At 43.3% G+C, this 13,794-nt stretch overlaps 1 protein-coding gene across 1 annotated transcript; it reads right to left on the bottom strand.

Annotated features, from left to right (window-relative positions):
• Positions 1–244: 244 nt before the first annotated feature.
• SFTPD (surfactant protein D) lies at positions 245–11,447 on the bottom strand (the record flags this gene model as incomplete). The annotated part of the gene is made up of 8 exons (XM_080926434.1): positions 11,434–11,447; positions 9,258–9,456; positions 4,775–4,891; positions 4,419–4,535; positions 3,988–4,104; positions 3,477–3,593; positions 2,113–2,196; positions 245–621 (listed from the first exon to the last, which is right to left on the bottom strand). Exons 2-8 carry the CDS (start codon positions 9,451–9,453, stop codon positions 245–247), a joined length of 1,125 nt encoding a protein of 374 aa, XP_080782560.1. The 5' UTR covers positions 9,454–9,456; positions 11,434–11,447.
• Positions 11,448–13,794: the final 2,347 nt, after the last annotated feature.

Raw genomic sequence — 13,794 nt, 5'->3', positions numbered from 1 at the left:
AATGGGAAAACAGAGACCCTCTTTCCCCTGAGAGTTTTTCAGCATGTGAAGGCAGCCATACATAATACTCTGAGAAATGTATTCTGTGACAGCCCTGCCTTTTGGCTGCTCTCTATAGAGAACCCAAGGTATCCAGAGAACACAAGCTATCCACCTTTTATTAGGATGTTGGCAACATACAGGTATGAGCCATACCACACTGGCTAAGCTCCTGCCCAAGTACTGTCCTTTTCCCTCTAGTGGCTCAGAACTCACAGATAACAAGGCGCTGCTCTCCACAAGCCTTGTCATTCCATTGCCCATTGGTGAAGATCTCCACACAGTTCTCAGCCCCACCGTTGTTGTTGGGCTCCCCTGGAGCCCAGTTAGAATAGGTCAGGGGCTCTCCTGTAGGGTAAGTGAACTTGCCCTCTGTGCCTACATCTGTCATACTCAGGAAAGCAGCTTTGTTGTGGGCTGTGATCAGCTGCTGTACAGCAGCATTCTCAGTAGCAGAACGTGGGGAGGCCAGCTGCCCTCCAGCCTGCCTGCACATCTCCTGGGCATCCTCAAAAGGCTTGTCAGAGTTTACTGTCCTGAAGATCTTGTCTCCAACACTTCGGCCATCAGGAAAGAGGGCAGCTGAAAGAAGACGGAAGCAGGGCTGGAATTGTGACATCCCCTGGCTAGAGTTCTGGGCCTCCCTCCCAACATTCTAATGAATGGTACTGGGGAACCAGGGATGATGAAGCAGAGACTGGGCTCCTAGCACCACAGTTTACTCAGTGAGAGGACGCCATCTCTCCTCAGTCACAGGCAAGAGCACTTATGCTCAAAAAGTTCAATACGAGGCCCCAAGTCTACCAACTTGATTGTGGACAACCTTACTCACCCTGATACTAGAGCTCAGACACAAGCTGAGAAGACAGCTTAATGGATAAAGTTTTAGGTGTGCAAGTATGAGGAACTAACACACTACATTCATATAAAAGCTGGACATAGGGGTACGAGGGACATAGAGGCAGGTGGGTTCTGGGGTAGGGTGGAAGGCCCCATTGACCAGCCAATATCACTAAAAAAGAAAGCACTGACACACACACACACACACACACACACACACACACACACACACACACCTACCCCTAAAACAAAACTTTGACTTTTTATGTTCAGCCCATGGGAATATCAATTACTGTGTATAACTGAAAAACTTTTTCTATGAAATTACTGTTGCATTAACAGAAGACAGTTCAATGAACCACAGTCACCCTGGTGTTAGTAACACAGTTGTTAGCCAGGGTTTGTGCTATGTGCTGGGGCTAAGGAACAGCCAGGAAACAGTGAGGTGTCTGAGAGTTGGGTCAAGTCCTAGGTTGTCCTTGGCCTCCTAACCCTGGAAGTGCTTGGATGAGGAGGATGAAGTACATTTTAGAGGTTCACATATGTGGGGAAAATTGAGGGTGGGGTTAATAATAAACCCCAGAAAGGAACCAAGTCAGTTATTAATACTCTAGCAATGACTATCTTAAGGGGCAAGACAAAGTTGCTCTCTCTCTACTTTCTTGACCCTAAAGTGATGAATGGCACCACAAAAGCATCATCTGTATAGCATAACACACATCTTTCCTTCAGTGTGCACCCATCTCTGTGGCTTTGTGCCCATGCATGGAAGTCAGCAAAAGAAACTAGATACTGGCAAGGTCTGTGTTCCAGTCTTACGCTGTGAGGTTGGTCAGAATACAAGCTGTGCCCTGGTTCACTGTTCTTTTCCTCTGAGTAACTTTAAAAAGATCTTGAGGAAAATTCTCTATGGGCTCAGTATGGTACCAAAAGCAGCCCTAAACAGGTCTGTGCAAGAGTCATGTGCTGTCACGGGGTTGACCCTGGATGGACTTTTATGTGCTATATCAATATGTCCACTTATTTATCCAAAGCACATAGAAGGACCCAATCTTGGTGTGTATGTGTGCCTATAACACACATGCACACATGTGTTGATAGATGCCAAATGTGTTGCTCCAGCCTCAAGTCCATCCTTAGACTTAGTTCCTGCTCATTCTCATCCTAGACCTAGAGCAAAGCTCAGCCAAATGAGCAATCCTAGATCAATTTTATATGGATCCACGAACTCACCTTTCTTATAGTGAGAAAAGGAAGCCTCTAGATGCTGTAGTTTTCCGTTTAAAGCTTCCATCTGCTGCCTCAGAGCAGCACTGTCTACATAGGAGGTAAACAAGAGAAATGACATGTGAAGGTTATGCTACAAACCTGAGGATAAATTCACCTGGTGCCCCAGAAAAAGAGTAAAGGTCAAGGCGGGGAGCTTGTTCCTCACATCAAACTCTACATCTGTAGGTGGAGCTGCTCCCTGCTTTGAATGCTTTTCTTTCTTTTTTCAAAAGTTTTTGTGCGTGTTGGGGGAGTGTGTGTATGTGTGTATATGATGTGTGTGTGTGTGTGTGTGTGAGAGAGAGAGAGAGAGAGAGAGTGTGTGTGTGTGTGTATGTGTGTGTTGGGGGAGTGTGTGTGTGTGTGTGTATGTGTTGGGGGAGTGTGTGTGTGTATGTGTGTATATGTGTGTGTGAGAGAGAGAGTGTGTGTGTGTGTATGTGTGTGTTGGGGGAGTGTGTGTGTGTGTGTGTGTGTGTTAGGGGGAGTGTGTGTGTGTGTGTGTGTGTGTGTGTGTGTGTGTTGTACTTGTTACATGTCTATACACATGTGGCCCAACAATTATGTCGGTCATCTTCTTCTACCACCTTACATATTAAGGTGACTCTCTTACTTGAACCCAGAGCTTGTTGATTGACTAGTCTAGACAGATAGCCAGTTTGCTCCAGGGATCCCATCTCTGCCCCTGTAGAGCTGGGATTGTTGGGAGGCTGTGTTGTCCACGCACCATTTGGGGATTTGAACTTTGAACTCTGAGTTCACATCGGTATGGCAAGCATTCCACCTACCCATCCGTGTCCTTACTCTTTTGTTTGTTTGTCTTCAAGACAGGATTTAATGTAGCCCAGGCTAGCATCCAGCTCAGCAGTCCTACTTTAGCCTCCCTAGTACGAGGATTACAAGTATGATTCACTACACCTAGATTTTGTGTAGGGATTTCTTACGGTTCTTAGATAAGCCTCTGAACCTCAACTGAGCCTGAAGCAGATGCCAGATCAAACCAGATGGAATTCTGGGTCAAGCTCTAGAAAATATGATGACATTTTGGGGAAAAGACTAGAAACACATGTTACATATCATCCACCGCATTGTTAAATGCCAAGGCAGGCCTATAAACCAGGAAGTCTGCTGTTGTCACCTATTCCCCATGATTAGATGATGAAATCATCCCAGTCTGCCTTCCCTAATGACTTAGATAACTGAACCGGACCATAATTTACCGTCAAGCTTATCAGCTGAGCCCAATTTCCATTCCCCACTCATACTAGTGAGACACTCCTGCGTAGCTGAAGAGGGCTTTATCTCAGGACTGGAAGCTTCTAGCTTACCTGGAAGTCCACTTTCACCTTTGATTCCTCTGTCTCCAGGAGCACCTCTGTCCCCCTTGAGTCCTGGGGGGCCCCTGGAACCTGGAGCTCCCTGTGGACCCACAGGTCCAACAGGTCCTGAAATCCAGAAAGGTCTGGCTGGGCTGTATGTTTATTTCCCAGCAATTTCACCTCACTGTACATAGTTTATATTTTATCCCGGCCACGTTCTTCCCTCATATACAGACTCTTCTCAGAACCCAGACGCATGCCCACTACGTGCACAGCTGTCGTAGCATCTGGCAGTCACCTCTGTGTACAAGTTCCCTGAGTAAAGGCTTCCTGTGGCTTAAGACACCACTCTCCCTACATGTGACTAGTCCCAGGGGCCCTACATTCATTCTCCTTAGAAGCCGATTGCCTCCACAGCCCAGTTTTTATTTAATGGGTAAGTTAGAAGGGACATGGGCCTTGTCAGTTCAAAGGAGGCACAGTAAAACTCCATCCAGCCCTATATCTATTCCTTACTCACCTGCTGTCCCAACCTTCCCAGGGGCTCCTTGCTCACCAGGGGCACCTCTTTCTCCTTTGGGGCCTGCAGGGCCTTTTGCCCCTGCGGATCCTTGCATGCCGGGAACACCTACTTCTCCTGAGAAGGAAACAAACAGGAAGAAATGCTGCCAAGAGTGTGTTCACTGTGCAACATTTCCTCAGCAGTAGGCCTTTTCACACAGAACTTCCAGGTTAGATAGAGAGTTGGGAACATTGTTTCTTGCTGCCTAGAGTTCCTCTGTGGAGGGTGATGGAGAAATTCTGTTGGTGTGGAGAGATATGAGAGGTGTGCGTGCCAAAGTCTCCACAGTGTTATTACTCTGGGTTCTTCCTGTGAGTCTGACCATGCCTCAGATCACACTAATGGCTTCCACCGTCATTCCTCTCAGATGAACCATAGCTCTCACCTACCTTTGGGCCCAGCATCTCCTTTAGGTCCTGGTTTGCCCTGAAGTCCTGTGTTCCCTTGCTTCCCAGCAGGGCCTTCTTTTCCAGCCAGACCAGGAATACCTGGAGGTCCTGGAGGTCCTGGCAGAAAAGGATCAGGCCAGTTAAGGTAGTAAATTCCTTTGGAAGTGGGATCCTAGAAGATGCATGTCAGAGCAGATGTCAAAGACACAACAGTCCATCCTGAAACAACCCAGTGCCTCCGTCAGAACATCCATCTTTCCTCTTCCTGGAACAGGTTCTGTGCCTGCCACTTACACATCCTCATGATAGAAGCAGCATTTGGAGGCACCATCTGAATCCCATGACCCATTTCTCACCAACTAGTCCACGATCTCCCTTTGGTCCAGGTTCTCCAACAGAGCCATTTTCTCCTTTGGGCCCAACTGGACCTGTAGGGCCAGGCAACCCTGAGAGTCCTATAGGTCCTGGCAAACCTATAGAAACATAAGAAATGGACTGAAAGTTAGTCTTAGGCTCAGGAGAGACTTATGTCTACAATATGAAGTTCCTGGCATCCCTTTAGGGTTCTGCTGAGCATTAAAAGCCTATAATCACAAACCTTGGTCCTGTGGTGACCCATTTAATAAAAATTAGTTTCTCCATCTAGAGGAAATAGACATCCTTGACTTGGAAGTGAATTCAAGCCAAGAGCTTCACAACCTTTCATGCAGTTTTCTTTCTCCTGCCCCAAGGCCTCTTTGTCAGGAGAAGGCAATCTACCAGCACTGATTGATCAGGGGCAAATATGTAGATGTTTATGTACATGCATGTAAGTGTGTGTGAACATGTGAATGAGTGTATGGGGAATGTACTAGCCACCCTCCCCCCCAAAAAGAGCTCTGAATACTCAAGAAACTATCCACAGAACTTTTATGAATCTCAAAAAGAAGGAAGACCAGAATATGGATGCCTCAGTCCTTCTTAGAAGGGAGAACAAAACAGGGGGAGGAAATACAAGGTCAAATAGAGGAGCAGGGATTGAAGAAAAGATCTACAGAGACTGCCTCACCTGGAGAACCACCCCATATGCAGCCACCAAATCCAAGCATTATTGGTGATGCTAAGAAGTGTTTACTGGCAGGAACCAGACATGGATGTCTCCTCAGAGGCTCTCCCAGACTCACACAGATACAGATGAGGATGCTTGCAGCTAAATATCAGACTGAACACGGGGACCCCAATGAAAGGCACATGCCCCAAGTTTGTTTTATATGGCTACTCAAACATATGCTAACTTGAATGTAGAATAGTGACTCGTCAAAACAATTGGGAAGCAGGGGCAGAGATAACAGTAGACTGGGTTGACTATCTTGCATTGTTGCTTGTTTGATCGTCAAGAGTTTATAACAAACCATGGGGAAGGAATACTTGTTGAAAAAGAAGTGTAATATTTCTTTCTCCTCACAGAGCCCTGCCCAACACATCATGTCCTCAGAGGAAGCAGGACTAGAAGGGGTTTAGACGGTAAATCCTATGTAGATTATTTTAGAGAGAAAAGAAGAGATGAGACTCCTGTTTGAAAACAAGACAGACTGAACCTTCCCAGGGCAACAGGTGCAATTGAGATGAGCTGTATGTAAATTTTTCTGGAAGATTCTGGGCTTCCTAGTCGTTCCCATGATGAATTCTACAGGGTTACATGGCAGGGCCTCATCACATATCTAACTATGCGTCCTGCTGAGGTAGGTAGTTCTTGATTCAAGTTTAGCATCTCCTACCCTAAGGACTCACTAGACTAAGCCACACATCTAATCCTTGCCCCCGCATCATCTGCTCAAGAGTGTCTCTTCTTAGGCTCCAACTGTTTCTTTCAATAAGTTCTGGGGACTGACAGATTTCAAAATACTCCAAATAGATGATCAAAAGTGACTAGTGGTTTCTTTGTCCAAGGCTCAACTAAAGAGCAGAAAATATTTCTGTGAGAATAATTCCAGGACCACTGTGGGGAAAGTCCACCCAACATTCCATTCACAGCTCCCTCTGGGATCAAGAGAGAAATGGGGATCGCTGAGAGAGGCAGCTGCTATACTAAGATCTAGCACTCTTGGATGGCTCTTAAGCTCCAGACCACTTATATAGGGGATCGCTTTGTGTATTACCTCAGACATTTCTCCTCTTGCCTTTTAACCAATATAGCCTATTTATTTTAAGTGTCATTGGTTTCTTTCTAACCAGAATGCAAACTGGAACAAGAAATATAATATTGTTTCTCCACATGGAGTTTTTTGTTTTAATTTGAAGGATCAGTAAACTACCAGACAACAGGAAAGGACAGAGACAGAGCCTGGGGGCAATGCATCGGGTGTTTTAGACATAAGTGTTCAAAGAGGCAAGAGGCCCTGAGCTTCATGACTGAACCTGTGTGGAGCCTTGGCAGTGGTTATCAGGACTGTGAGACTGTTCTTAGTCAACCCACAAGCATTCTACATCAACATAGATATCTGACCCAAAGGTCAATGAATGAATATAAATTATATAGAAGGGGATTACTAGATATAGAGAAGTTATTTATAGATTCTTATAATACTATTTATTGAAATAACCATCTTTGATTTATTTTATAGCATTGTCATTCAATTTCCTCCTCATGATCAAGATCTTTAAGACTAAACCTTTTAATTAGATCCTGGTCTTATGAACAAAATTTAAGCATTTGGATACTCTCTGTAAAAATGACACCCAAAGACTTGAAGATTATTGTTTCTCTAATGTCTTGTGAGATTTTCATGATTCATACAGCTTTAATGATAACTATTCTTTTCAGTGAGACTTGAGTACAACAAATTACTTGTTCAATAAAGACCTTTCTTGGAACTTTATATTTGAGAAAAACTGTATAAATTATATTTGACCTGACTTCTTCATCTAAGTACAGAAGCACATTCTTGGCTCCCATTCCCTCACACTACCTTTTAAGATTTATTATAGTTTAAGTGTGTTTGAGGTGTGTATGAGAGAAAGGGGTAGTGTGTGTGGAGGGGGTACCTGTAGAGTACAGAGCAGGGAGAGTGTCAGTTCCCCTGGAGCTGGAGTTATAGGTAGTTATTGTAACTCATTCAAAATGAATGGTATATAAGAAATAAACTCTGGCCTGGAAAGATGGCTCAGTGGTTAAGAGCACTGACTGCTCTTCCAGAGGTCCTGAGTTCAAATCCCAGCAACCACATTGTGGCTCACAACCATATGTAATGGGATCTGATACCCTCTTCTGGTGTGTCTGAAGACAGCTACCATGTACTCATATGCATAAAAAAAATCCAAAAAAGCTCAGGCACAAACGTGTATCATCTTAAACATTGACTCATCTCCCTTGCCCTAGAGCCTAGGTCTTATGAACAGTGAGGAAAGCCAGTTTGAACAATTGAGGTTCATAAGCAAAGAGAAAGTACTGCAAAAGGAATGTCACCAACAAACCTGTTCCCTTATTTGAAATAGAGAATGGCAACAGGTGTCTTGTAAACCTCAGTGTAATATCTCTTAGGAAGACCACCATTCTTTGGTAAATTCTAAGATGTTAATTGATTAATGTTACATGACATACATTTGCAAATCAAAAGCCTACCATAGTTTAGCTGTCTCTACCTGTTACACCTGTTTAAACAGTCAAGTCTACTTCCCTGTCTCTGGTAACATAAGTACTTATGTTAGCTGACCCACTGATTACCACTTGTCTCACACGAGGCATCAAAGGCAGTACAGTATTGCCCCTATGGGAGCATCATAGTGGTAGTATCCACAAGAGCAGACAGATTTCTTTGCTTTCTTGGTATGCACAGTGGAAGAAGAAGATATATGTTGGGGTATCACATGTAGGGTGGAAATGTGGACAACCTCTTGCTGAAAGACAGAAAACCTGACTCCCAGTTCAGGTTTTTATAGTCACCATTCAATTTCTAAAAGCTTGCTGAACTGGAAACAATATTCAATCCCATCAAAGCTCAGGGCGGTGTGTTCGTCCACTTGTGTTGCTTCCTTATTGAGTTTCCCACTCTTGCTAATGAGACTGTGAAGGGTCAGTATTTCCAGGGCTCATTCCTTCTTTGTTTATTAGTCCCACTGGTAAACCAGAGAATACACCAACTTGGTCAGCAGGAACACTGAACTTTGCCCAGAGACTCAATACAAAACAAAGTCTTTGGCTCTATCGGTTTTCAAAGATTGTTTGGCAAATGTTATTCTCACTTGAAGACAGGCAAATTGAGACTTTGTGCTACTTAGTAGGTGTTTCCAAGGATCACAGTCACAGACAGGTAGCTAACAGTAAAGACCTGTTTAGTGCAGAAGCCTTTGTTCTTTCAGCTTTACCATCCCCCACTTTACCTGTTAAAGAAGACTGGTATGTTCCTTGTGGCTTTTGAAAAATACTAAATGTATTTCCCAGTAAATACCTGAGCACACAGCTGTACAAAGAACCCACAAATTCCAATCTTTCCTTGTAACATCTTAAGTGAGTTCTGCCAATAAAATCTGTTTTTTAGGTCTGTGAAGCCTCATCTTTCCCACCACGTATAAGTGCAGATAAAATACTAAAACCTAATTAACATTCCCTGTAGGCACCACTTAATCAAAATGAACAATTGCTAACTGCAGGAACAGGACTATATCAATAGTTTACTCACTCTCAGAACAAGAATAATAAGACATATGGTTAGCAAGTAGTGTAGACACCAGGGGGAAACTCAACCCCTATGAGGAAGAAGCTTGTATCCAAGTTGATCATAGAGCACCCAGATGCTCAGGTTGGTTCACATTTTGCCCCCACCCCCCACCCCCAGAATGAGCTCGTGGTCCTAGTTCTACCTGGATCACCCTTCTCGCCTCGTGGACCCTCTCTGCCATCCCGTCCATCACGACCAGGCAGGCCATTCTCTGTCGGGCTACACATGACTAGGGTGCATGTGTTGGCTACTGATCTCCTTGAAAGGGTCTTCATTTCTGCTCCCAGACTGCCCAGGGGCTGTACAAACAGGACAAGCATGGAGAGAAAGTGCAGCATGGCCTGCAGGGACAAGAAAGAGAAAAGAGGCAGTGATGATCTAGGATGTGGTCCTAGGTACTGGCTTCTAAGTCTGGAGAAGAGAAATCTTCATCTCCACACCTTCCCCTATGATGAATACCCGAAGCAATAAGACAGCAAGACTCCAAAAGCAGTTTATAAAGGTGGGTACATGGTCTGGACTTTGAGGTAGTAAGTAGCCTGACTAGTACTCTAACAGGGGTTGACTGTAGTGTTCATCTCTGGTGCCTTGTGAGAACAATGGCTGAGTCTAGTGTCCACCATTAACATCTGTCTCATCCCTAGTCCTCCTTCTATGTTCTAGGACAGCTGGTTTAACTCCTTTGAGGCCAAGTCTGCATTCTCTCCCTGGATTAGCACCGACATTGAACACCACTGGTCCAGAATTGACCTGACTCTGAGTGCTTCAAGATGCTTATACTGAGTTCAGGCTGGAGTGTGGCCACATGCTTGCTAGGCTGTTTGGCATTCCTGTACCAGGCACCAAGTCCATGTGGAAAGTACTAGAGAAAATGCAGGTAAAGAGCTTGAGACATATTAAGTTGGCAGCTGAAAAGACTCAGAAATACCCAGAAACCTACTGGGTAATCTGAGAGGGCTCCAGGGAAGGGCTTTGTTGGGGGAAGGAAACATTCCAGATGGTCTTATTTAGATTGTAAGCTGGTTTGAGGAGGAACCAAGAGAAAACATTTAGCAGAGTATCCAGTTGCTGTCTGAGAGAAACGTAGTCTGGCTGAGACCTGACTGCAGGATGTAAGAATTTGGTAACTCCCTATACAGGGTATCTCAAGGTCTTAACTTCTCATGGCCAGCACTTTCCAATAGTGTCACAAGACTTACAATTATACATGTCTTCAAACATGGGATATGGGATACCAGGGGATATTCAAGACCTGAATTATAACATCTCTCTTCTCAAAGAAGGAAAAAGCCCATAGGCAGCACAGTGGCTGGGGATAAAGCAAAGGAGGCCTGTACAATGAGGAAAAGTTTCATCACAACTGGAGGTGGATTGGATGCTTGTCAGGGCTTCCTAACCTGCTACTTCTCCACCTGGTGTTTCTGGGTTAAAGCTTTGTAGTTCTTTTTTACAGTTTCCTCAGGTCTCCTAGAACTTCCTAGAAATAACTTAACAAGCTCATAGGCTACTTATTTACCATTGTTTTAGCAGAGGCCCTGTCATCAGTACTGAAGGGCATGCACAAGTCAGAGCAAGGCAACTGTTACTTAGCCTGTAGCCACCTTAACTTTAGGGCCCCATGCCTCATTCTGGGGAAGAGTCAAGACAAAAGGCCTTCTGGTCTACCACCTGCTCACCTTAGCATTAATGGGGCCTTCAGAAAGCAGACATACAGGCTTCCAGATCTGAGACAGACTAATTAGCTGGGGCAGTGGATGGATTATACAGAGTCACAGCCCAGAGCTCTGCTTTTAGACTAAAAGTTCATTGAGATCAGAAGCTCTACCTAATGTTGGCTGGCAATTCAGAGAACATGAACAGTTAAGTTTATTGTTTTATAAACAGTTTAGGATAGGAGAGAAATCATTTTATCTTGTTTCTATGCTTTTGGCATCAACCTGAGCTTAAAACTTCAGTCTAGAGAAGCCTGGGGAGTTCTTCCTCCACTATTTTTCTCATGAAATTTGGATTCGAGAAAAATTCACCCGAATTCTCCATACAATCTGTGTAGGTCTGTGGAAACATCACATAACATTCACACACACTACTCCAGCTCAGAAACCAAATCTTCCTGAGCCCAGAAAGGTGACCTAGGGACAGAGGATCTTCATCTCTCACTGTGTCCCTCACCTCCACCCCCCAAATCTCTGGTCCCTGATCCAGAACCTAGAACTAAAATCCTATTCTCCTTTCTCAAAATCAGTAGAATAAACATCCCAGATGGACAAAGACATATTCACAGGAGGTAGGGAAATAAAATGAGAAGCAGAGGCACTCACAGTTTGCTTCCTCGTTGGCCCCAGGGAGGTCAAGGTAAAGGCACCTGTTTGTCAGACACCACTATTTATGCCTGCCCTGTAAGTGGAGCCACCCAGCATTGGTCTTCTGAGAAAAGTCACACACACACACACACACACACACACACACAGAGAGAGAGAGAGAGAGAGAGAGAGAGAGAGAGAGAGAGAGAGAGAGAGAGAGAATTTTTTCCTGTTGACTCACCCACTCTTGCCCCACCTACACTCTGGAAACCTGCCTTCAGTATACCTAACACTATGTGCACCTTAGCCATGCACTGTCAGCCAGTGAGCTTTCTACCCTTTCTGCAGCTCTGGGAGTGAGGAAGCATTCTCAATGCCCAGGTGTTTGAGATGTCCAGGAATCTGGGGTCCAGAGCCCATCATATTGCACAGTAGCCTACAGTGATGGAAATAAAAGAAGAAGAAACCCCTCACATTTGCATACCTCCAAAGGTAGGATCCATCGCTGTGTCCACTTCCTTTATCATCTGAAAAGCATTGCCCGGATATTGAGAAAGAGCTGTGAGCTGCTTGGCATAGCAAGGAGGGGTGGGGCAGATAAGGAGTCTACAGAGGCAGCAACTCATAGGGATTGTAGTACAGGCAGCTGCAGCTCTGAATACTGCACCAGAATATAAAGAGCTCATCACTCATTATCCATGGAATGGACTTTCCTCAGCAGGCGGCATGTTGGCTCTTGTCCCTCCATCTTCCTCTCAATCGTTTGACTTATATGTTGCACTGGTCATTAAAGAGAAGCCTTGAACTCCTGATGGGTCACAAGACATTAGGAAGCTCTTAACTTCCAGGGTCTATTGGGAAGTTGTCCATCTTGCCACCATTACTGTAATCTTTGTTTCTAGATTGCTGTGAGTTGTTTCTTTTCTTTCAAATTGCCTCCCCCATCCATGTGTGTATATGTGTGTGCTCACCTGTTCAAGCTTCATATCACTGGCATGTAAGTATAGGAAGTCTGAAGGACATGCACTGGACAGTTTCAGTTAACAGTTTCCTGTGGTTACAGGAAGAAAGGTCAACATACAAAAAGCAAATGTGGAAATTGTATTTTCACATGATACACACAGCAGCCAAATGAGAACTGTTCCTAAATAATTTTAAATATATCACATTGGAGTCAAGATATTCTCATTAGAATTGTGTATAACATTCTTGCAAATTTTAAATGTTAAATAGTTATGTTTATGTAATAAAGGACTTGATATTGTTAATTTAGTTTTCTCTGAACTGATCTATGTATTCAATTCAGTATTTATCGGTGCTTTAGAAGTAATTAAATAGAAACTAATCTGACTCTAAAATTCATATTGTCATATGAATTTTATATAGACAATCTATAATATTTATTCCATATATTCTATATTTTATAATATAATTTATACATTAAATAATATAATTTATAAAATATTATATGATATGTGATATATGATATATGGCATGTGGTATATGATATATGATGTATGGTATGTGGTATATAATAAACATATAACATGGCATATGACATATAGCATATAACATATAATAAGTATATAATATATAATAAAATATAAACACCTAGAACATAATTTAGAAGATGTATATTTCTGATTTGTTTTTGTTTTTGTTTTTGTTTTTTTGGTATGTGTGTATTTTTGTTATTTTAAATAACATCTCACTCTGCCTACCCTGTAATTTAATGTGTAGCCATAACTGGTTTCAAACTTCCTAACTCTTGTCTCAGCCTTTCATGTGCATGTGTGAGCTCCCATACTCCATTTTACACACCGTAATCATGAGATTTGCTATAAAGCTAGAATAATTGATGTGGGAAGTTTGCCAAGGGCAGCAATGCAGTTGGTGGAATACACTGTCCTAAACAGACCTCCAATGTGTATCACTCAATTGATCCTATTCAAAGGCTGCAAGATACTTCAGTAATGGTACTGGAGCACCATATGGAAAGAGGCTGCAAAAGAAAAAAATTCATCTCAACCTTTATTTACCCCACATGAGCATTAACTTGAGATAGATTATAGAATGATTTTAGCTATATTAGTTGTTCATTCTGGAAACAACTCAAGCGGCAAACCATGAATGGATAAATTGTCATGTATAGGAACAATGGAATGTCACTTAGCAGGCACAGCATGAATAAATCTCAAAAAGAGGTTAAGTAAAAGACACACAAAAAAATGAAACCCATTATTTTTTAATTAAGTAAAAATTATAAAAAAACAAGAGGATCTTCTGCATGATTGTTTGAAGTTCTGGAAGTAGAAGCCCTGTGTTCTAACAGGAAGCAGAGCAGTGGATTGGAGGGAGCTACTGCAGAAGGATTGCCGA

Source organism: Micromys minutus (assembly GCF_963924665.1).
Source record: "Micromys minutus genome assembly, chromosome: 12".
NCBI lineage: Eukaryota > Metazoa > Chordata > Mammalia > Rodentia > Muridae > Micromys > Micromys minutus.
The sequence above is the reverse complement of the archived record's forward strand: the minus strand, read 5'-3'. Positions and strand labels throughout refer to the sequence as shown.